The 24,659-nt window shown below is 51.1% G+C and overlaps 1 protein-coding gene across 2 annotated transcripts; it reads right to left on the bottom strand.

The window, feature by feature from the left end:
* Nucleotides 1-8: 8 nt before the first annotated feature.
* COLGALT1 (collagen beta(1-O)galactosyltransferase 1) lies at nucleotides 9-22,333 on the bottom strand. Of its 2 annotated transcripts, XM_064280948.1 has the most exons (12): nucleotides 22,059-22,333; nucleotides 19,983-20,093; nucleotides 17,940-18,057; nucleotides 12,467-12,601; nucleotides 10,374-10,578; nucleotides 8,198-8,317; nucleotides 4,328-4,404; nucleotides 4,151-4,257; nucleotides 3,604-3,736; nucleotides 2,609-2,736; nucleotides 2,158-2,364; nucleotides 9-1,802 (listed from the first exon to the last, which is right to left on the bottom strand). In XM_064280948.1, exons 1-12 carry the CDS (start codon nucleotides 22,316-22,318, stop codon nucleotides 1,535-1,537), a joined length of 1,869 nt encoding a protein of 622 aa, XP_064137018.1. In that variant the 5' UTR covers nucleotides 22,319-22,333; the 3' UTR covers nucleotides 9-1,534. The 2 variants fall into 2 exon arrangements, with proteins under 2 accessions (XP_064137018.1, XP_064137019.1); XM_064280949.1 differs by lacking the exon at nucleotides 8,198-8,317.
* Between the last annotated feature and the right edge of the window lie 2,326 nt (nucleotides 22,334-24,659).

Here is a 24,659-nt window from a genome sequence, read left to right as displayed (position 1 = left end):
GACTTAAGTGAAAACCAACCAGAAAATTTATTTAAAAAATAAGCAAGTTACCCAGGAGCCAACCAGGCAAGTACCGTTACCCTCAAGAGGGTGACACACCGCTGGCTGGCTCGGACATTCAATTCAGGCTGAAGGCGTGGGAAGCCCACCAGAGTGTTGCTAGAAACATTTTGCCCCAGGGCCCCTCCTTACCCATGCAGCTGCTCCCCCAGAAGGCCCCCAAACACATGATCCCCGCAAAGGCTTGAACGGAAAACCTCATCAAGCAGGCAGAGACCACACCTGAGATGCGAGGGTAGGGAGGCCAAAGAAATGGGGCCAGGGTGGGCAAGGGAGACCCAGCCCCCACCCATCTTGCCACCCACCCATGGGGAGCTGGGCAATAGGTGGGGCAAGAGCCACCTTTCCCCTGGGGGGTGAGGGGTGTTGTCTGCAACACAGCTTGGGTGATGGAGGGACAAAGAATAATCAAACTCAGTCCCCCACCCAACTGGGAGTCCAAGAGGCCTGGCACACAGAAAGTGCTCAATAAATGCTTGCTCCATGAAGAAATGAAGGAACTCATCTTGTTCATGTGTCCCAGCACTTGGCACCGGGCCCAGTACCCGGCAGGTGATAAAAAATGGGACTAGACAAAAGTCACACGCACTTTTGTATTTCTCATGCCCAGCACATAGTAGGTGTTCTTCAGGCATGTGGGAAGAAACCGACGAAATAATGAAAAGCACCTTGTTTAATGCTAGCCCCAGCACCTAGCTCAGCTCTTGCACACAGCAGGCACTCAATAAATGCCACTGAGTCAATGACAAGAGCTTTGTGTCACCAAGCACACAATAATACATGTCTGAATAAAGGAATCAAAGTGTCTCATTCATCTCAATATTCCCAGCATCTGAGATGGAGCCCAATACACAGTAGGTGCTCAATAAATACTTGAATGAGTTTAAAATCTGAATGTGCATCACTAGTGCCCAATTCCTAGTTGTTGTTATTAGTTGCCATTGAGTTGATTCTGACTCATACTGACCTGACCCCATATGACAGAGTAGAACTGCCCCACAGGGTTTTCTTTCTGTAACTTTTACAGGAGCAGATTGCCAGGTCTTTTCTCTTACAGAGCTGCTGAGTGGGTTTGAACAGCCAAACTTTCAGTTAGTAGCTGAGTGCTCAACTATTGCGCCACCAGGGCTGATTCTTCGTAGGGGATCAATATATATGTTGTTTGACAACTCAATCAACAGCTGATTGAGGTGATAATAATGCCTCATTCATTGCCATAGCACAGGAACTGGTGCTTAATAAACGCTGGGCATGTGAACAGGTGAATGCAGATGTCTACTTCCCACCCAATTTCCCGGTGCCCAGCCCTATGCCTGGCATAAAGTGGGTGATCCGTTATGAGCTGTTGGTGACTGGATGCACCCTGAGTTGAGAAGAGATGCCACAGCTTGCTGGGGGGTTCTGATATAGCCTGAGCTGCCCCGGCGAGGGATGCTGTATTTTTTGGTTATTTTGTTATTTTTGCACTGACCCTTCAAAGTTCATCACGGGCCGCGCTATCTAGCGGGGACTGTAGCACATCAGAGTTCTTGGCCTCACGGCTCAGCGCCTGCTGCTCCCGCATCTTCTGAGACTTGGCGCGGTCCCAGTCAGTCTTGACATGCTCATTGTTCCACACAACTGACGTCTCCGTGTCGCTCACGTAGCCATCATCACCTGTGTAGTGTGTGGGGTAAATGAGCAGCGGCTCCACTGAGAAGGCACGAAGGTTGCGGGGGGAGAAGTGGGCCTTGTACTCAGACCTGCAGGAGGGACAAACAGAGGCAGAAGTGGGCACAGGGTGCAAGGTGATATTGGAGGGAGCAGTGGACAAAGGAGGGACAGATGGATGGAGCAGAGACAAAGGAGGGACAGATGGATGGAGCAGAGACAGAGAAGGGGCAGATGGAGGGAGCAGAGGACAGAGGAAGGGGCAGAGAGACAGAGCAGGGACAGATGGAAGGAGCAGGGATGAGAAGGGACAGAGGGAGAGGCAGATGGAGGGCGCAGGGGACAGAGGGAAGGAGAATACTCCCTGGGGCCCCTAAACCTGAAGCACCACTGCACCCCCCGCCAGTGAGCCTGCTTTCCCACCCACTCATCTACCAACCCACTCACACTGGGTGTTTGTCAAACATGACGGGCAGAAATTCATCCACAGGCAGCATCTTGGCAAGTGGCCTGGCGGACAGCAGCTTGTGGGCGCCTTGCAGGGACAGCACATAAGCCAGTGTCCAGTAAGAGTAGTCAGCCTCCACCAGGTTCCTCACGCGGGGCACGGCCTTCTCAGGGTGCTCCACCTGCATGCGCTTCCGGCCCACATAGCTGGGGCATAGACAGAGTGTTACTCAGCTGCACCGCAGCCCTCCTCCCGCCTCCCAAAGAGCATTGTCAAGGCCTGGGGTGGCGGCAGGCCTGGCAGGTGTGGGGTGCAAGGAGGGTGGAGGGTGAGGAGTCTGCAGGGCCAAACCCCGTGGCGTCTGGTGGTCCAGGGTGGAGAATGGGCTTTTGTCCGAGGGTACCCTGACCCCGCCCCGATCCCCAGTACACCTCAGGCTCTCCTACTCACATGAGGTCCCAGTCCAGGCCCTCCTGCTCCACATCTCGCATGAGGTTCATCAGGCGCCTCTTGAAGAAGATCTCGAAGCGTAGATCATCCTCAAATACCAGCGATTTCTGCAGTCCCCGGTCCACCACCTGAGGGGGATGCCCTGCCCAGGTCACAGGGAGACCAAAGGCCCAGGGAGACCAAGGCTGAGTCTGGCCCTGGAGGCGGCAACTCAGGAGAGAGGCAAATACACACCCTTCCCCATGGCTGCAGGGACCTTTCAGCCACCACCTCCCCTCCTCCTTGCTGCTCCTCTCACACAGGTGGCTCCCACCTCAGGGCCTTTGCCTATGCTGTACCTTTCACCCAGAGTATATTCCTCCAGAAAGCAGCAGGCCAGTTCCCCCTCACTTTTCATGTCTCAGTTCAAATATCACCTACCCAGCAGGCCCAAATCTGCCTCACTGAGGACAATTCATAGTCCTATGCTGTGGACATACACCTCACTTATCATTACTTTAATATTTATCTCTTTGTGGTTTATATCATTAGTCTCCCACCTCTCTTAACTGTGAGGCCCTGAGGAGGGCCGGGTCTGTCTTGGCAGCTGCCACATCTCCAGCACCAGCTCAGAGCACACCATAGATGCCTGGCAGATACCCCCTGAAAGAATGAGCCTGACAATCCTCATGACCGCCCCCTGAGCTCATGACTATCATTTGGGAAAACTGAGGCTCAGGCTGGGAAGCACCTTCTTTGCACATAGAGCTCATCCCGCTCATCCTTAACCCTCTCCTGCCTCAGTTTTCACATCTGCACAATGGAAGGAAAGCATCCACCCCACCCAGGGGTGCTTGGGCCAAAATGAGACAGTTCCCATGAAGCAATCGCTAAATAGAGGCCATGCTTGTTTTCATCGTGCAAAGCAGCATGGGCTATGGGCAGCTCCCTGCTTGACCCTCTGGTCCCTCCCAAAATCCACAAGGAGCCCCAGCGCTACCCCCCACAGCACCCACCTCCTTCCAGATGGAGTAGTGGCTGAGGAAGCAGCCCAGCTCGCCCTTGGTGAGGGGCCGCCCATGGTAGGGGTCCCGGTAGCCTGGCAACATCTGAATGCCCAGTGCCTCTACCTGGCTGGTGTTCATGGCTCTATGAGGAAGGAGTGGAGTTACACAGGAGACCAACACTGCCTGCTAGTCCACCATCAGCACTTCCCTCCAGCTAAGCACCCTGCTTTACTCTTCCACAGTTAGCGCTCCTCCTGGACACCACAGGCCCAGCCTTCCAGGACATGGTGGCTTAGACCTGTCTGGACTTGATGCCTCCACCCAGGGTTGGGACTCACTTGCTGTCCACCACCTCCACTGGTGTGGTCTACCCCAGTGTCTGGCCCTGCCTCCGCCCCTCCCCCACAAGTCAATCTACAGCCTCCACCGGCAGGGTCTACATGGGTGCCCTCACACTCCCCCAGTCCCTCCCTGAGGATCAGGGCTCACTTGCTACCTAGGGCCTCCACCAGTATGGTCTACACCCATGTCCCCCTTCCCCAGGGCTGGGACTCACTTGCCATCTGTGGCTTCCACCAGCCGGCAGGCGATCCCCTGCAGCCGCAGTGCCCGCAGCATGCGCTCCCGCCGATCCTGCCGCCGCTTCAGGTTGATCATGAAGACCTGCAGCCGGAGCCTCCAGTCGGACCACAGACCCCAGGCCCCGCCCCGCCCTCGGGGAGGCCCCACCCACCTCATCAAAGCCCATCTTGTCTGGTGTCTGGTCCGACACGGAGATGAACTGGGATGGCTCCGCCGGCGGGTGCTTCACTGCGGGGAGAGAGAGGCTGCGGGGTCACTGGCGCCCTTCCAGGAGGACTAGGGTATCGTTGGGTCCCTGAGTCACAGGCGTAGGGGGACGCACTGCCTCCCTTCCAGAACCAGCCTCCAGCCTCTTTCCAATACTGCATTCCCACCCCGTCCATGGCTTCCTATTACCCAGAGCCCCGCAGCCTGGCATTCCAGGCCCTACCAGGCCCCCCTACAGCATCCCACCTACAATGTCTTAGCTCATCTTTCTCCACCCCACCTCCCCGTACCGGTTCCTCCAGCTGTTTCATGGCCCCCTACTCACCCACTCCCACCTCCCGACCTCTGCACAGGCGGGTCCTCTGCCCTCCCCCTCCTCAGCCATTGGTTCTCAGCTCCCACACATTCTCCCTGGGGACCCCCGACCTCCCCAGGCTGGGTCAGGGCCTCCTCTGGACCCCGACAGTGCCCGGGCTTCTGCCATCAAAGCCCTGATACCGCTGTTCTAGCTCCCTGGCCACGTGCCTGTCTCCCTGTGAGCCTGTGGGGCCACGCCCTAGTTTGCCTGTTTACACAGGGTCCCGAAGCATGGGGCCTGGCACACAGCAGGCACACAATAACTACTCCTGGAAGGAAAAAGTGAAGGGTCAAAAGCTGTGTGCCCCTGACTTGTCTGGGCCTCAGCTTTCCTCTTCTATAAAATGAGGACGATAAATTTCACAAGACTTTCATGAAAAAGGCAAGGAGATCACACACATCAAAGAAGTTTTTAAAAGTAATCAAGACCCACAACTTAACAACGAAAATTTAAACAATCCAATCCAAAAAATGGGCAGAGGACTCAAAAAGACATTTCACCAAAGAGGATATTCAAATGGCCAACAAGCACGTGAGAGCATGCTCATGTCATTAGCCATTAAAAAAAAACAACCAAACCCACTGCCATCGAGTCAATTCCGACTCATTGCAACCCTATAGGACAGAGCAGAACTGCCCCATAGTTTCCAAGGAGCACCTGGTGGATTCGAACTGCTGACCTCTTGGTTAGCAGCTGGAGGACTTAACCACTACACCACCAGGGTTCCCCATTAGCCATTAGGGAGATGCCAATCAAACCCACAATGAGATAGCACCTCAGCCCATTAGAATGGCAATAATAAAAAAAAAAAAAAAAAAAAAAAACAGAAAACAACAAGTGTTGGTGAGGTTCTGGAGAAAGTGGAGCCCTCCTGCAGTGATGGTGGGATTGTAAAATGGTGCACCGGCTGTGGGAAGCAGTTTGGCAGTTCCTCAAAAAGTTGAGCATAGAATGACTCTACGGCCCCAAAATCCCAATACTAGGTATACACCCCGGAGAAGTGAAGGCAGGAACGCAAACAGAAACCTGTACACCGATGTTCTGTTTGCTGCAGCACTTTTCGCAAAAGCCGAAAGGAAACAATGTTCGCCAACACATGAATGGATAAACACAACGTGGTCCATCCATAGACTGCAACACCGCTCGGCCATAAAGAGATCGAAGGCCTGATGCGTACCACACATGGATGAACCTTGAAAACCTCATGGTGAGTGGAATCAGTCAGTCACAAAAGAACAAATACCGTAGGACCTCACTCACAACAGATTAGCAAATATATAGAAACCAAAGATGATTAGCGGTTACCAGGGGTGGGAGGGAGAGGATGGGGGAGTTTTTGCTTAGTGGGCAGTGACTTTACATTAATGGTGATGGAATGATTTAGAAAAGGATAGTGAGAATGGCTGCACAACTTGAAGAATGTAATCAATGGCACTGAATTGTACACGTGGAAAAAAGTAATCATAACCCCTTCACACCCACCAGTACAGCTGTGATAAAAGATAAGAAAAAATGGAAAATAACAAGTAGTGGCGAGAGACTGGAACCCTCGTCCACTGGTAAGGCTCATTAAGGCAAGGTGGGGCTGGTTCACAGCTACTGAGCCCTGAGTTTCACCACAGAAAATAGGGACGGTTGATTTTGGGTGCAGTTCTGGCATGAGACAGAATGGCAAGGCAAGGGGTGTATATAAAGGGCTGCTGTATTCCAATGTATGAAAATGAGAAAACTTCACAATGAGCAACTATGGGAGTGCGGGGGGGGCCTGTGTCTGTCTGTTTGTCCAGGTATTGACTCTGACTCACCGCAACCCCAAGTGTGCAGAATAGAACTGCTCCATAGGGTTTTCAAGGCTGTGACCTTCCAGAAGCAGACTGCCAGGCCTGTCTTCCAAGGCGCCTCTGGGTGGGTTCAGATTGCCAGCCTTTCAGCTAATAGTCAAGTGCGTAACTGCTTGCTCCACTCAGGGATTCCTGTCGAGGTTTGACACACACCAAACTGTTGGAGAGAAAACAGTTTGATCCCATGCACTTTTAACAAGTATATTTTCTCTTCCAATAAAAAAGGCAGACATATTTCTTAAAGGCATCAAATATTACATTAAGGGCCCAGAACCTGTGGAAAACTTGTATGTGGAAGACGCTCTTATTTTGGATGTACATTTTAATTAGAAAAAAACAAGCTTGATGAACCTTGAACACATTACCAAACCAATTGTCACTGAATTGATTCTGACTCACAGTGACCCCATGTGTGTCAGAGCAGAACTGGGCTCCATAGGATTTTCAATGGCTGATTTTTCTGAAGTAGATTGCCAGGTCTTCCTTCCAAGGTGCCTCAGTTTGCACCACTCGGGATTGTTCTAACTCTTGTAAAGACCCAAAAATATCCCCAAAACAAGAAGGACAGGTGCCCATTCCATGTCCAGCCATAAAGAAAAGTCAAAGATAGAACCTTCTAGTAGCAGTGTTGTTGTTAGTTGCCATTAAGTGTGTACCAACTCACGGCAACCCCATGTGTGCAGAGTAGAACTCCTCCATAGGGTTTTCAAGGCTGCAGCCTTTTGGAAGTCAATTGCCAGGCCTTTCTTCCTAGTCTGTTTTAGTCTGGAACCTCTGCTGAAATCTGTGCTGCATCCTAAAGCCTCAACTGACAGATGGGTAGTGGCTGCCCATGAGGTGCAATGGATGGGAACCGAACCTCAGTCTCCCGTGTGGGAGGCGAGAGCTCCACCACTGAACCACCGCTGCCCCATACATCTACCTGTTCTAGACATTCATATAAACCCTCACGTTCTTTTAAAAGGCTCGCAGTTCTCTGAGCAAGCTGCAGCTCAGACTGAGTTCTGGGTCTCTCTCACTCCCCCAACTGTCCTGGTCCCCCCCCACAACAGTGTCCCTTCCTCCTGTCCCTTATCCTTTCCCCTCCCTTGCTATGTTGTTGTCAGTCGCCGTGGAGTCAGTTCTGACTCATGGCGACCCCCTGTGTAGAGTGGAACTGCTCTATAGGATTTTCAATGGATGTGATCTTTCAGAAGGAGATTGCCAGGTCTTTCTTCCCAGGTGCCTCTGGGTGGGTTTGAACCACCAACCGAGAGCTTAATCATTGTGCCACCCAGGACTCTTGCTCCCTTACTATAATTGTTTTGAATAAAAGTCACCCTGGCCTGGTTTAACATTAACTACTTGCCATCGAGTTGACTCCAACTCATGGTGACCCCACGTGTGTCATGGCTTTTGGCGGCTGACTTTTAGGAAGTGGATCACCAGGCGTTTCTTCTGAGGCACCTCTGCGTGGACTCAAACCTTCAACCTTTCAGTTAGGAGTGAGTATGTTCACCATTTGCACCACCCAGGGACTCTGTTTTATCACTGTCCAGTACACATCTCTCTTTGATCAACTTAGTGTGCACGGGGTGACGTGGGATACAAGCAGTGCGGAATCGCCTGGACTCACCCATGACCTCCAGCTGCACGTGCATGAAGCTCTCGGCCTCATCCTGGAGCGTGCTGTGTGCCCGCAGTGGCACTGGCAGGAAGCCATACACCTCCTTGTTGCAGACGTACATCTGCACCTCTGGGGCCAAGAGAACAACAGGCAAAAATCAGAACAAAGAGACAGCCAGAGAGCAAGGAGGCAGCAGGGGCAGGGACGGCACCATAGCCCAGCAAAGGGCAAGGGGCAGGGGTCCAGCAGTGGCTGTCGCTGGCAGACTCCTCAGTGCTCCACCAGGGATTATGGCCAGAACAGAGCCTCAAATGTGAGTGGGCAGCCAGGCACACTGGATGCTCCCTGTTGACCATTCAGAGGGTGAGAAACCAGAAACATTTGTAATGTCATTGGTTGATACAAGGGAAAACTCCAGAGCTGTTAAATATGCCTTGTAAAAAAACAAAAAACAGAATTACAAAAAAAAAAAAAAGTGCCTTGTACAGCCAATAAATCATGAAAAGATGTTCAAGGTTGTTAGTCATTAGGGAAATGAGATACCACTTCACGCTCACTAAACCCAAAACCAAATCAGTTGCCATCCAGTCAATTCCGACTCCTAGCGACTCCGTGTGTTTCAGAGTGGAACGGTGCTCCATAGGGCCTTCAATGGCTAACTGCTTGGAAGTAGATCGTCAGGCCTTTCTTCCAAGGCACCCCTGGGTAGGTTCAAACCTCCAACCTTCTGGTTAGCAGTTGAGTGCATAACCGTTTGCATCACCCATGGACCCCCTCACACCCCCTTAAAAAAAAAAATTATGTCTAATATCAGAAAAACGGACAATAATAAGTGTTGGCGACTATGTGCAGAAATTGGAACCCTCATCCATTGTTGGTGGGAATGTAAAATGATGCAGCCATTGTAGAACACAGTCTGGCAGTTCCTCAGAAAGTTAAACATAGAATTACCATGTGACGCAGCAATCCCAACCCTAGGTATGTCCCCAAGAGTCTGAAAGCAGAGGCTTAACAGATAAATACACACCAATATTCACAGCAGCACACCCACAACAGCCAAAGGTGGAAACAACGCAAGTGTCCATTAACAGATGAATGGATAAACACAATGTGGTCCGTCCACACAATGGAATATTATTCAGCCCTAAAGCGAAATGAAGTTCTGATGCATGCCACCACATGGATGAACCTTGAAAATATGACAGTGAGGAAGTCGGTCGGAAAAGGACAAGTATTTTGTAATCCCACTTATATAAAATATCTAGAATAGGCAAGTGTATAGAGAGTGGTTACCAGCAACGGGAGGGAGGAGAAAGGGGGAATCTGCTTAGTGGGCACTGAGCTTCTGTTAAGGGTGATGGAAAAATTTGGAAATGGATAGTGGTAATGGTCGCATAACAAGATGAATGTAATCAATGTCTCAGAATTGTACACGTAAAAAATGTTGAAATAGCATATGTTTTGTTACAGACATATTTACTACAATTAAAAATTAATTAAAAAAATTAAAAAAAACAAAAAACCCCACACTGGTGGAGTATGTCATTCCATCTCCCACCAACAGGGGGAGTCACAAACAGAACCTTCTAGAGGCAGGTAAGGTGGGGAGGGTGTGGGACAGAACTGAGCACCAGGCTAACCCCTGGTTTAGAATAAATGTCAAGTCAGCATATCTCTAATGTCTTTAAAACATTCTTTTCCTGATTATATGATAAATACATGCTCAACTACATAAAACCTGGAGAATACAGCTAAGTATAGAGTTGAAGATAACTTTCCATTAAACAAAGTTTTCATGGCATTGATTTGGACTCATGGTGACTCCACATGTTATAGAGTAGAACCATTCCACAGGGTTTTCTTGGCTATAATCCTATGGAAGGAAATCACTAGGCCTTTCCTCCATGGTACCACTTAGTAGTCAAGCCAAACCATTTGTACCACCTGGGGTCCTTAACCTTCAATAAAGCGGTCTTAAGGAGCTGGAGAGTAAAGCCAACCCACAAAGCCAGGGCTAGAGACAGCCTGAGTCCTGGTGGCATCATCTGAACACCTGGATACAGCCATGCCTGAAGGCACTCCTGCACCCTACACTTTTGGTTCTGTAAGCCTTCTGTCAGCTGTCTGGCCTTGTTCCGTGAGGACCCCAAGGAACCAGCCAGATGCTCCTACTCCATGTGCTCACCTGCCTGCTTGCAGGAGAAGGCGAAGACGATGATATCATCAAAGGACCAGGTGTAGTCTGGATGGGGTGGATAAAAGGCCAGGTTTCTGGAGGCTGCCTTCCGCAGGTCGATCAGGAAAGTCGAGTGCACCATGGGCACTGGGAAGCAGCCCTGGCGGTCCCGTTTGCGAATGGGGATGTAGGCGGGTGTACGCTTGTAGTAACCCTGGGGGTGGGGGATGGAGGTAAGAGTCCTGAGTAGGGGTCCCCAGAAGTGAGGCTAGAACCTGGAAGGTGGGACCCAAAGAACAGCCCAGAAAGAGACCTGGCTCCAGGCAGGGTCAGGCCTGGTCTCTTCCCGCAGAGCCTCAGTCAGCAGGTTAACCACAGAAAAAGGGAAATGGTTACCCATCTGTAGCCCTGGCTGTTATGGACTGAATTGTGTCCCCCAAAATACATGTTGGAATCCTAATCCTTACACCTGTGGAGGTGCCCTTGGGTGCTGCAGTTAAGCAATCAGCTACCAGCCAAAAGGCTGCTGGTTCAAACCCACCCAGGAGCACCTTGGGAGACAGGCCTGGTGATCTGCGTCTGAAAGGTCACAGCCTTGAAAACCCTATGGAGCAGTTCTATGCTGTACATGTGGGGTCAGGGTCGCCACGAATTGGAATCGACTGGATGGCAACTAGACAGCAACAACATTCTTGTGGATGTGATCCTATCTAGGAATAGGGTTTACTCTATTATGCTAACGAAGCCATATCAGCATAAGGTGAGTTTTAAGTCAATCACTCTTGAGTTATAAAGAGAGACTGGGCACAGAAAAAGGCAGACACAGGGGGCAGGCCGGCACTTTCTGAAGACAAGGCAGGCAGACCAGTCTACAAGCCCAGGAGCTCCAAGGTGGCGGGCTAGAGAAGCTGAGACAGAGAGACCTTCCCCTGAAGTTGGTGCCCTGAACTGGGACGTCTAGCCCCCTGAACTGTGAAAGAATAAATATCTGCTCTTTCAGACCACCCATTGTGGTATTTCTGCTATAGCAGCCCTAGATAGCTAAGACATCCACCACTTCAACCAGAAAGGCATGAGCTGAGGAAAAAATCGAAAAGCTGAAGAAAGGTTACAAACACCTGGGTTCCTCTGAATTACAAAGAAATTGAACATCAGGAGTGTGATGACAAGGAAGATGCTGGGGGTTGAATTGTGTCCCCAAAAGGATATGTCCACCTTCTAACCCCCCGTGCCTGTGAATGCGACCTCGGAAATAGGGTCTTTGCAGATGTAGTTAAGATGAGGCTCAACTGGTGTAATCCCTTCTGAGTGGAGTCTTATATAAAATGTGGAGTAAGCACAGAAAGACTCGCAGGAGGAAAACAGACGCCAAGTGAAGAAACACCTCCAAGCAGCCAAGGAATGTCGAGAGACACCCAGGGCTACAGACACAGAGAGAGACAAAGATCTCCCCTCAGGGCCAAGAGAGAAACAAAGAAAAAGCATAGTCCTGCTGATGCCCTAAATTCAAACTCCCAACCTCCAAAATTGTGAAAATGAATTTCTACTCTTTAAAGCCACCCACTTGTAGTATTTTGCTAAGATGGCCCCAGGAGACTAAGATGCTGGGGACGATCCTAGGCTTGTCCTCACAGGGCTGCTTAAGGATTGTTGTTGTTAGCTGCCATCTAGTCAGCTCCCAACTCATGGCAACCTCAAGCACAATGCAGAGAAAGGCCACCTGGTTCTGCACCATCCCCACAACTGGTTGCAGATGGGACCATTGTGATCCGTAGGGTTTTCACTGCTGATGTTCAGAAGTAGACTGCCAGGCCTTTCTTCCTAGTCCATCTTAGTCTGGAAGCTCTGCTGAAACCTGTTCAGCATCCTAGCAACATGCAGGGCTCCACTGACAGAAGAGTGGAGGCTGCACATGAGGCGCACTGGCCGGGAATCAAACCCAGGCCTCCTGCATGGGAGGCGAGAACTCTACCGGTGAATCACTGCTGCCTCATGTTTAAGGCAATGGTGTTTGTGAACTGCTCACCACAGGGTGGTGTGCCAATCAGTGAGGCTCCAGCCACGGCCCCCAGCCCCGCTCCCTGACCCCGCAGCCTCCTGACCTGGGAAGTCATGCCACACCAAAAGTTGGAGTACGCAGCCCGTGAGTCCAGCATGGGGGCCACCACCGTCTTGTTCTCAGCCATGAGTAGTGTCAGAGTGTCAGGGTTGAGGATGAGGTTATCTGCGTCCACAAACTGCAAAACAAGCAACATGGCATCAGTGTGGGCTGCCAGGGTGAACCCGGGATTGGGCTGCGACTCAAAACGGCTCAGGCAAAGCCTGGGCCCCTGAGAAGATAGGGGCCCGGCCAAGCTGGAGAAGCAGATGTGACCTGGGACCCCTTAATCCTCACTAAGGGCGGTGTATCTCTGCCCTTTATAACAAATTGTGTTATTCACACACAAAAAAACACAAACCAGAACTATGCACAGCAACGCAAATGAGAGCACTTGCTGTTAGCTGTCATCAAGTGTGCCCCAGGACACCTGGCGACCCCATGCACAACGGGACAAAACGGTCTTGCACTATCTCCATGATTGATTACAGGTAGGGCCGTTATGATCTGTAGGATTTTCACTGGCTGGTCTTTGGAAATCGATTGCCAGACCTTTCTTTCTAGTCCATCTTAATCTGGGAGCTCTGCTGAAACACGTTCGGTGTCAAAGCAACACCCAAACGTCCACTGACAGACGGTGGTGGCTGCGAATGAGGTTCACTGGCCCATAATTGAACTCAGGTCTCCTGCATGGAAGGTGAGAACTCTACCACTGAGCTGCCCCTGTCTCTAGCAACACAAGTGAATTGCACAGGCCTGATGCTGATAACAGACACTGGACACAGAAACAAATGCACTATGTGCCTCCACTTACGTGACATTTAAAAATGGGTAGCCAACAACCTACAGACTGGGAGACAAGATGCGGGAACTAAATATCTGATAAGGGTTTAGTATCCAGAATATATAAAGAGCTCCTACAACTCAACAACAAAAAGACAAACAATGCAATCAAAAACTGGGCAGAGGGCTTAAATAGATATTTCCCCAGAGAAGATTTGCAAATGGCCAAGAAGCACATGAAAAGATGCTCATCGGCATTAGCAAGCTGCAAATCACAATCACAATGAGATACCACATCTACTAGGGTGACTAACATCAGAAAATAACAGGTGTTGGCAAAGCTGTGGATAAAGTGAAACCTTTGTGTGTTGCTGGTGGGAATGTCAAACGGTACAACTGTTGTCAAAAGCAGTGTGGTGGTTCCTCAAAAAGTTAAACATAGAATTACCACATGACCCAAGAGACTTGAAAGCAGAAGCTGAGACAGATTTGTGTCCCTGCAGCACTATTCACAATAGCCAAAAGGGGGAAACCACCCAAATGTCCATTAGCAGATAATGGATAAACGATGAGGTCCATCTACACAATGGAATACTACTCAGTATAAAAAAGAATGAAGCACTGAGAGAGACTGTAACACGGATGAGCCTTGAAAACGTTATGCTGAGTGAAGTCAGTCAGTCACAAAAGGACAAATATTGTACAATCCCACTTCTCCATAGAGACTAAACGAAATTTATTAGAGGTTAAGCGGGGGAGGGGAGTGGGAAAGGGGAAGTTATTGCTGAAGGGGACAGACAGCGTTTCTGTTAAGGGTGATGAAAAACTTCTGGAAATAGTGGCGATGGTTGCACAACACGGTGGATATAATTAACGTCACTGAATTGTACACTTAAGAATGGTTAAAACGGCAAACTTTTTGTTATGTATATTTTACCTCGATAATACAAGACACAGAGAAGAAAGCGTGTGCAGAGAGAGGCAGAGTTTGCAGTGATGTGGCCACAAGCCCAGGAATGCCTGGAGCCACCAGAAGCTGGAAGACACAAGGAAGGATCCTTCCCTACAGCCTCCAGAGAGAACCAATGCTGCCAACACCTTGATTTCAGACTTCTGGCCTCCAGAGCTATATTTACGCAGTGAAAGAAGCCAGTCACAAAAGACCACACGCTGTAGGATCCCACGCATATGAAATGTCCAGAACAGCCAAGTCCATCCAGGCAGAAAGCAGATTCATGGTTGCCTAGAGCTGGAGGGCAGGGGGGTGGGGAGTGACTGACAATGGGCACGGAGTCTCCTTTAGGGTGACGAGAATGTTCTGGAACTAGGCAGAGGTGGTTGTTGTACAACCTTGTAAACGGACTAAATGCCACTGAATTGTTCACTTTTAAATGGCCAATTTTGTCACATGAATTGCACCTAAAAAAAAAAAAAAACACAGCCAGGAAGTAGGTCACTCTGGGAGGTAAGATTATACGGTTTGTTTTTTTTTCTTTCTTAAGCTCCTTATCTCTTATAATTTGTATATTTTCTATACTATCCCACAAAAATATTCCTTCTATTTTTTCCCTAAAACTAACATCCATAATTTTTTTGTAAAAAGGGAAAAAAAAGGCTTTTTCATAAAAATTTTAAAACATTAAACCAATGATTCACACTCCAATGTGAATTTCCAAAGTCCGCACTTACAAAAATACCATTTTGTGTCAAAGGCAGCTTTGAGTTTTGAACCAACACCTTGAGTTCCACCCAGGTTTGTGGGGTGGGGGAGGGAAGCAGTGAAAACCAGCCCACCTCAAACCACAAAAAGGAAAACCCAGGGAAGCGGGACAAGGCGGCCCTGTGCAGATGGTCCAGGGTGGTCTCTGCCCACCTCTGTGCCTTGCTGGCTCTGTGACCCCCACCAGGTGACTTGTCATCCCCCAACTAAGCTTCAGCTTCCTCCTCTGTAAAATGGTCTGATGGTGCTGTTATGGATTGTGTGAGGTGTGCGGGCCCTTCCATAGCAAACAGTTTGGCCTTTGGTCCTGGTTCCTGAAAGAAAGACCATGCCTGAGGCCATCAGTAGGGCTGACCAAACCAAGAGAGATCACCTGGAGGCCCAATGCTGACTAAGTCTCAGGAAGCATGATGCAGTCTGTCACGGCCACATGGTAAGGCCTTGGAAGACAGAGGCTTAGCCGAGCTTCCTGGGTGGACACAGTGAACATCTGCTTTGCTCTCTGGAGGGTATGCATGTCCCCTGGGGACATGGAAGCTCTGCCCAGACCCCTCCCAGACCTCACCCTGTGTGTTCGTATCCTTTTAAAGATAGCCCATTCCCTGGAGTTTGTGAGTCCTTCAACAGATAGAAGGAGCCAATGCCCGCTGACCTGGCCCCAGTAGAATGGAGATTAGAGACAGAAGAGACTAGTACCTGCTGACCAGGCCCTGGGTGAATGGGGGTGAGAGACAAAGCCAGTGCCTGCTAACCTGGCCCCAGGTGAATGAGGATGACAGAGAAAGGGCTGTGCAGAGCAGCTGGGGTCTGGCCTGACCACGGAAGGGAAGCTGAGATTTCCCTGGACTGGTTTGATACAACTGGCACAGCGACAGGGGTGGATCATCCAACAGGCAAGGCAAGCACGATGCTTACCTTGCTTACCGCATCACCTGTACTGGATAATTTCACATTTTTTTTCACCACATCAAAGATTCTGCTTCTAGGTATGGCTGGCATCTGTCTCTCTCCCAGCCCCATAGCACCTCCCTACAGAATCAAAGCCTCTTTTCAAATTTACGATCCCTTTTTTTTTTTAACAGGGGCAGATTTTGTCCACTATTGATTAATAAGTAAGCACAAGTAAGCCTGTGCTTACCTTGCTTACTGGGTTACCTACCCCTGTACTTCCAGCAGGGTTCTCCAGAGAGACCTTGTTTGGAAATAGGGTCTTTGCAGGTGTTTTCAGGTAGGGTTAACATGAGGTCATACTGCAGGAGGGTGAGTCCTAATCCTACATGACTGGAGTCCTTATACAAAAGAGACAGAGAGACAGATGGAGGGAAAACAGTGGAGATTGGAGTGGCCTATCTACAAGGCCTTAGAAGCAAGGATAGCAAGACTGCGTCTTACATACTTTGGGCATGTTGTCACGAGGGCTCAGTCCCTGGAAAAGAACACCATGCTTGGCAAAGTACAGGGTCAGCGGAAAAGAGGAAGACCGTCAACGAGGTGGATTGACACAGCGGCTGCAACAATGAGCTCAAGCATAACAGTGATTGTAAGGGCGGTGCAGGACCGGGCAGTGTTTCGTTCTGTTGTGCATAGGGTCACTATGAGTCGAAACCAGCTCACCGGCACCTAACAAAAGCACAGCATCCACAAGGCAAGGGATGCCAAGGATCGCTGGCCATCACCAGAAGCTAGGAGAGAGGCATGGGACAGAGTCTCACTCGGAAGGAATCAACACAACCAACACCCTGGCCTGCTGTCACTCCACCCCTAACCCGGAGAGTCCCTGCTCCTACAGCAGCCACAGTGGGCTTCTAAAAATCACAAATCCAACCATAGCCCTCCCCTGCTCAAACACTCTCTATGGCTCCCATGTACCCTCGGTATGAAAGTCAAATCTCTCCCTCAGCCTACATGGTCCAGCCCCTGCTCACCACTTCAACCTCACTCCTTCCACGCCCCCGCACCACCACCACGCACCTTGTTCACTCTGTTCCAGCCACTCTGGTCTTCTTGCCATTCCTGGAATGCCCCACACCTGCTCCCACCTCTGTTCCCTCTGCCCGGAACACTGTTCTTCCAGCTTCCCTAGGCTGCTCCTTCTCTCCTACGTCTCAGCTTGCATCCCCTCCTCAGGGAGGCCCCTGGCCCTGGTCATGCCATCTCATCGGCTTTTTCCAATGTCCTCCCAGCACTGGCTGCCTTCAGATACTCCCTCACACAGCTTTGTTAGCTTTCTGGTCATGTCCGCCTTTCCTTGTGGGTTAAGCCTGTGCTGGTCCTCTCTTTGTCCCCAGGGCCCGGCACAGAACCTGCACACGGTAGGGGCTTGTAGACACACGTTGAATAATAAACGAAGAAGGTTCTGACCACAGCTCGAGGCCTAGGCCAGAGACAGAAGACAACCAGAGCTTTGTTAGGCTGCGTTATTGTGTTCAACTGCCATGGCAAGCCAGGCCCATCTATACTGGGGGACAGAATCAGGCGGAATCACACCAAGGTCAAGGGGACAGGGTTAAGGAGCCCACAGAAGGCCAGTGACATATGGACACTGATCCCAACAGTACTGTGTTCAAGACTCAACAGTTCCCTTTCCTACTAGAAGACACTTTGGACCCATGAGAAAGAAGTGAAAGTCAGGCCTCAGCAACTCAGTGTCTCTAACAACCCCCTGCCTGACCCTGTCCTCACGCTTCTTGGAAATGACCCAGGTGTTGCTGGGGGAGGAGGGTGTCACAAAGGTTTGGCGTCATTTACGGAGGTGGTAAAAGTGGAGACAACTCAAGGGTCCAACCACAGGGGGCAGAATCCAGGATCAAACCCCAGCTGAGCTACCTGGGCAACTCACTCCTCCTCTTGGAGCCTCTGTTTACCCCTCTGTGAAATGGGGTTAAGGATGCCCTCTGCACTCCACTGCAGAGTCTTCCCCTGGGAACCTCCCAGACCTCCTGTGACCCGTGGGCTGCCTGGCACAGGAACTCACCAGGATGTAGTCGGCCCACATGTCCCGCGCAGATTTCAGGGCTGCCTGGCGCAACTTCATGACGTGCTCATAGCGCAAGTCAGACCAGTGTTTGGGGCCCTCCTCATCTGGGTAGAACCTGCAGAGAGGCGCTGTGACGTGGGAGGCACGGCGCGCTGCTGGAGCCCAGAGTGTGCCTGAGCCAGCCTTGGGGATGGTCAGCGCAGGCTTCCCAGAAGAAGGGATGTGTTAGCTGGAGTTGGTGGATGGGAAGCAACAAGCAAGGAGAGAAGAGGAGGGGAGGGGTGTGTCCCAGCAGGGGCACTAATAAAAACCCAGGTGCAGTCAAATCAACCCTGACACTTGGCAACTCCATGTGTGTCAAAGAACTGTGCTCCATGGGGATTTCAATGGCTGAGTTTTCCAACACAGATTGTCAGGCCTTTCTCCTGAGGGCCTCTGGGTGGACTAGAACCTCTAACATTTTGGTTAGTAGTTGAGCACTGAACTGTTTGAGCTACTCGGAAACTCCAGGCAGGGGCACAGCACGTACAAAGGCCGGGAGGGGAGAAAACATGCAGCGATTTAGAGGACAGAGAAAGCTCAGTGTGGCTGGGGGTGTGGAGGGAGAAGGGCCCTTGAATGCCAAACAAAGATGTTCTCCAGAGGTGAGGGGAGCCACTGGGACAGGAAAAGAAAACAGAGCAGGAAAAATCTCAGAACCTGAGTCAGTGGCATCACTAGGGAAACACAGGGGGTGCGGATCGCACCAGATAACTCTGTCAAGGGGGTGACACCAAAATGACAGTCTATAAAAATATCCCTACAGAATAACAATGAAAACATTTTTCATCAGCCCAGCTTACGTGCATCAGTATGCCTACATGGCTAAAACTCTGTGCTAATTTACTTTTTGAACCTTCTAATGCTCGGTCAGAGCTGTCGTTATTACTCAGTTACAGTCATGTTTCCAGTCACGTGGTTGTGTCTGCACGCTACGAGCATGCACCGTTGTTTCCACTGCTGTTTTTATACTCTGATTTCGTCAAATTTTCTGGTGTTTCAGCTACAATATTGTAGTACTTAGTATTTGTAAACCTATATCAATTAACGTTTTTTGAGGGTGAAGTAGCAATTAAAGGAAAGAAGTAGTGGTATACAGGACTCACCATTTATGAGTAAGAATAGTACAAAAATCATTATTAAGGATTCTGTATGGTCTGGTATGGGAGGAGGCCCATTGTGGGGGGCTGACACCACGAGTTACCGCATGGATGACACTAGCCCTAGTGACACCACTGCCCGAGTGTGTCTGTGCAGTGAATGGGGTTGTTAGCTGCCATCGAGTCAGCCCTCGACCCAAGGCAACCCCACACACTGTGGAATGAAATGTTGCCTCATCCTGCACCATCCCCATGATAGGCTGCAGATCAGGCCGTTGTGCTCCATACAGTTTTCATTGGCTGATTTTTGGAAGTCGATTGCCAGGCCTTTCTTCCTAGTTCATCTTAGTCTGGAAGCTCCGCTGAAACCTATTCAGCACCACAGCAACACACGAGCCTCCAGTGACAGATGGGTGGCCGGTGCACGTGAGGTGTGTTGGCTGGGAGTTGAACCCAGGTCTACTGCATGGAAGGAGAGAATGTTCTACTCCTGAACCACCACTGTCTCCAGCAGGTGGGGAGGGGAAGGGAAGAGGAGAAAAGAAAGGAGAAAGAGAGAGAGAGAAAGAAAGAAACTGAAAGGTGAGAGGAGGCAGAGTCCGCGCTGCCCAGGGGGTTACGGGAAGCTACACAGCACAGCCATCCTGGGGTTGAGGCTGAGACAGGAACACAGCCATGGGTGTTCTCCAGAAAGACAAGGAGTGAGGGAATTCAGGGCAGAAAGAAGGAACGGCTGGGGCAAAGGTCTGGAAGGAGATTATGACTCATTGTGGAAGCTAAGAACGGGTAAGAGCAGCCAGAGCTTAAGGCAGCAAATTTGGGCTGAGGGGCTGGGGTTTCATCCTGGGGCAATAGGGAGTCATGGAGGGTGTGTGAGCAGGGACAGGGCCCATCTACTCACCTAGGCTCCTCAGCCGGCCGCCACTCCACAGAGTGGTACAGGCTCTTCACAGCTACCAGCCACTCCCGCAGCACAGCTGATGTGTTGTCTGCGTTGTGGTCAGTGGCCACCCTACAGTCAGAAGAGGACAGTCAGTGTAGGCAGGGAGACTGAGGCAGGACCAGGCAGTGGTGAGGCCACTCAGGATCCATATCCTGGCTCAGTTCCCACCAGCTGTGTGGCCCTGGGCAAGATGCTTCCCCCCCCACCCCGCCTTAGTTTCCTCATCTGTGTAACCAGGGCATGATGAAAGGACACACCTCACAGAGCTATTAAGTGGATCGAATGAGCTAACTTTTGACAAATACATTAGCAATTGTGGGTTTTAAAAGCATCTAGGGTCTCATATTGGAAACCCCAGTGGCGTATGGTTAAGAGCTGCAGCTGCTAACCAAAAGGTCTGCAGTTCAAATCCACCAGGCACTCCTTGGAAACTCTATGCGGCAGTTCTACTCTGTCCTATAGGATCACGGCAGTTCTACTCTGTCCTATAGGATCACCATGAGTCAGAATCCACTCGACGGCAATGGGTGTGGTTTTGGTGTAGGGCCTTATAACCATGCCTTGGGACTCAGCATGAACAAGTTAAAAAAATTGACTCCCATCCAGCCAGCCTTCCCTGATTCTCTCCTAAGAGCGACACCTCCTCAGAGCAGGTTGTAGTCAAGTATTCATTCAACAAACATCTGCTCAGCACCAACTCTGTGCTTGGATTATCGGGGGCTGTGGGACCTGGGGTAGAGGGAAGAGGGTACATTTGGAAGTCCAGTTTGACCAATGAGCCCAGAGCTAATTTTCCCAAATGCATTCTTATTGAGTCAACAATATCCAGAGCCGTGATGACAGTAATAATAACCAGGACCACAGATGAGAATGCTAACCACATCTCTGCTCCCTGTAGATAGCACCAAGGGCCTCACACACACTAACTGGTTAATCCTAAGAGACAAACTCAGGAAGAGAGTTACATTAATACCCCCATTTTCGAGATGGGGAAAACAAAGCAGGAGGTGCCAAGTCCCCTCTATGAGGCTTCCCCTTGGCTCTGCCGGATTCCAATGAGCAAACGCATCCTCTTCCAGGCAGGATCCATTTCCGCCCTACTTCCCCACCCTTGGGTCCCATCTCCTCCCCTACGCTGGTTGGTCAGGGAAGGCCAGGGTCTGATGGGGTCCTGGAACTCCGACGGGGCAGAGCGGGTACATGTGGCAACAGGAGCTGGGTAGGACTCCCCATTAGTGCAAGGGTGATGGGGCCACAGTAATCCCCCAATGTGGTAGGTGCCGCAAGCTCTGGGTCCCCTGGACAGCCCCCACATACCGGGAGGAGTTAGGAAGTTAGTCCTCAGCAGTGGGGTCCAGATCTGCCCTAATGGGGGTCCAGCAGGCGGGGCAGTGGCCTCACCTTCCCTATTAGGGACAACAGGCATAAAGCTGGTCCTCCCACCCTAATGGATTGAAGGGTAGGGGGAGGACAGCAAGCAGAGGGCATACATGAGCCCGGGAAGCCCCAGTAGGCGGCAGAGCCAGGGCAGAACCTGGGCTCCCCTAATGGCGGGTCAGACCGCGGGGCGCAGCGTGGAGCCGTGGTGGATGAGGGACAGTAGGCAGGGTTAGGATCTGGGCCAGCCCAGTGGAGGGCAGCATGCAGAGCAAGGCCTAGTCCACCTAATGTGAGGGAGGGAGTTAGGACAAAAAGCAGAGGGAACGTGTGGGCCCAGCCCGGCCCAATGGGGGACAGCAGGCAGGGCGCGCGCGGTACGGACCCACCTTAATGGGCTATAACTGGCAGGGTTAGGATCTGGACCACCCCAAAGGGCTGCAGCAGGCAAGGTTAGAGAATGGCCCGAAACAGTGGGGTCACCCGCCGGCAGGATGCGGTGCATGCCTGCGCTAATAGGGGGTCAGCTGGCAGGTCAGGGCCTGGCCCAATGAAGGGTCAGCCGGCAGGATGCGGTGAAGACCCGCTGTAATGGGGGCTCAGGAGGCAGCGTCAGGGCCCGGCCCGCCCCGATGGGTTCCCCGGCGGGCGGCTCACCAAAGCGCCGTGCGCTCCCGCGGGTGCCGCAGCCGCTCCAGGGCGCCCAGCGTGGCGGGCAGGGCGGGGGCCGCGTTGCGCGCCAGCAGCGCGATGAGCACTCGCGGAGCCTGCAGCGGGGATTCCGGGCTCCAGCGCTCCTCGGGGAAGTAGGCGGCGGCGCCTGACGGGCCGCCGAGGGGCGGCGACGCCAGCAGCAGCAGTAGCAGCGCCGGTAGAGGCTGCCCGCGCCGCCCGGCCGCGCGTGGGGCCGCCGCCATCGCGCCACGCGTCGCCTTTAAGGCTCTTTTCTGCCGGCCGACCGGCCGCCCCTTAAAGGACTCGTCCGGGCCCAGGCCGGGCCGCGAGCCTCGGAGGTGCGGGGATGACGTCATCCCTCAGGCCCGCCTCCCAAGCCCCGCCCCCTCTCCCTCCTTAAAGGTACAGAGCACGCCAAACCGATCTCCCAGACATAGCCCTGAGCCTTAAAGAGACGCGCAGCCCCGACCGGTTCTGTCCAGTGCAGACCCTCCCTCCAGGCTGTTGCTGCCATGGGAACCCCTGCCCAATGCGCCGTCCAACTTCCACTTGAATAAGTCCTAGGCTAGGTCACCAGGCCGGCCTGGCTAGTTACCACCTGGTTTGGGGCCTGAAAGATCTGCGCCTTATTTTCCTCGGCTGTGAAATGGGTTTTAACTATCCCTGTTCCCATGACTTTGGAGGTCCTTGGGCATTAAATGGCCGGGCCCTGGAGTCCGCAAATCCAGGTTCAAATACAGCCTCCACCGTGGGCTCGCTGTGTTAGCCTCAGGGTCATAACGGACCCACGCAGGGTGGACTTGAAGATGGAGCCCAACGATGCTGGAAGGGACTGGGCACGCACTTCGTAGGTGAAGCCTGGGTTTAGGTGGGAATGTTACCAGGATTGCTTTCCAATACTCAAATGTATTTTCTAATCCCTCTAGACAGATCATATTTTGTGTCATTCTTAAGTATCAAGTTTTAAGAACAATGCTCAGGTGTGTATTTACTGAAGTAAAAAAAAAAAGTAATTTCTTAAATAAACCTAGGGCACAGGGACTGTGTCCCTATTTGCATGTGGGACAGTGGGGTCTGGAGATTAAGGAAGTACAATTTGGGGTGGCCAGGAGTCCCTGTGTGATGCAAATGGTTCACACGCTCAGTTGCTAACCCAAAAGTTTGGCAGTTCAAGGGTTGACTATGGAGTCCACCCAGAGGCATCTTGGAAAAAAGGCCTGGGGATCTACTTTTGAAAAATCAGCTATTGAAAACCTTGTGGAGCACAATTCTACTCTGATACATATTGGATCAACTGGATGGCAACTGGTTTGACAAGGAGAGCCTCGAGGCAAGGCTGGTGGGGTCATGTGACACTCACCCCATCCCATCCCATCGCTCCCTTCTTCCATCTCCTTTGCTTCTTTTTACAATTTTTTTCTGCAATAATCATTTGTGCAAGTTAACATTTCGGCTGAGTATTTCAGGAAGGCAGCACAATCTTTGCTGGTGAAATGAAGGGGTAACAGATTGACCCAGACGTGGGGGAGGGGAGCAGAGGGACAGGGATCCCCCCACCCACACACCCACCACCCAAGTAGGTCCCTGCTGAGCCTGGTTGTGGGAATATGGAGTCTCTGCTTTTGGGGATTGTTATAGATTGAATTGTGCTTGTAAGGAATTACTTAATATAGCCCTTCTAGCCATGGTCTTGGAACTCCCACCCTAGTGATTGGTCAGGACTGTGTGTAATTGTGACCACCAAACAGGTTGGTCAGTTTTGCCATCCTACCATGTACAATAGAACAAAACACTGTGTGGTCTTGGGCTATCCTCACAATTGTTATGTTTGAGCCCATTGTTGCAGCCACTGGGTCAATCCATCTCATCAAGGGCCTTCCCCTTTTTCACTGACTCTCTACTCTACCAAATGATGTCATTCTCCAGAGACTGGTCCCTCCTGATAATATGGCCAAAGTATGTGAGACGAAGTCTTGCCATCCTCACTTCCCAGGAACGCTCTTTCTTCCAAGAGAGATTTGTTCATTCGTTCTTCGCCAACAACGTAATTCAAAGCCATCAGTTCTTCTCAGTGGTGTTTTATGAAAGGACAGAGACAGAAACAGTCAGTAGTTGCAAGACTGTGTGAGGATCCGTCTACAAGCTGAGAAACTCCGGGGGGCTGCCAAAAACTGACAGAGGTGGGGGAGGATCCTCCCTTAGAGACAGAGAGAGCATGGTCCTGCTGATGCCCTGAATTCAGACGCCCAGCCTCCAGAACGGTGAGACAATAAATTTCTATTCTTTAAAGCCACCCACTTGTGGTATTTTGTTATGGCAGTCCCAGGAGACTAAGACAAGTGTGTTCGGAACTTCTCATAAAAATAAGTTAAAAAATAAACGTATACTCTATGGATCTGGTGGGTAAAGATCTTTCTTTCATATTTAAACCAAAAAAAAAAAAAAAAAAAGCTGATTCTGTCTCACGGCAACCCCATGTGTGCAGAGTAGAACTGCTCCACAGGGTTTTCAAGGTTATAACCTTTCAGAAGCAGATCACCAGGCTTGTCTTCCAAGGTGCCTTTGGGTGGGTTCGAATCGCCA

The sequence above is a fragment of the Loxodonta africana genome, chromosome 3, assembly GCF_030014295.1.
Source record: "Loxodonta africana isolate mLoxAfr1 chromosome 3, mLoxAfr1.hap2, whole genome shotgun sequence".
Lineage (NCBI taxonomy): Eukaryota > Metazoa > Chordata > Mammalia > Proboscidea > Elephantidae > Loxodonta > Loxodonta africana.
This window is presented reverse-complemented; position numbering and strand designations above follow the sequence as displayed.

What these genes read in the sequence shown, in the direction of transcription:
- COLGALT1 (XM_064280948.1), bottom strand. Translation starts at nt 22,318, where the DNA reads ATGGCGGCGGCCCCACGCGCGGCCGGGCGGCGCGGGCAGCCTCTACCG. An exon ending in CGGCCGGCTGAGGAGCCTAG is followed by an intron (nt 18,058 to 19,982) that starts GTGAGTAGATGG and finishes GCCTCTCTGCAG; the next exon opens with GTTCTACCCAGATGAGGAGG. An exon ending in GTGGAAGCCACAGATGGCAA is followed by an intron (nt 3,737 to 4,150) that starts GTGAGTCCCAGC and finishes CCTTCCTCATAG; the next exon opens with AGCCATGAACACCAGCCAGG.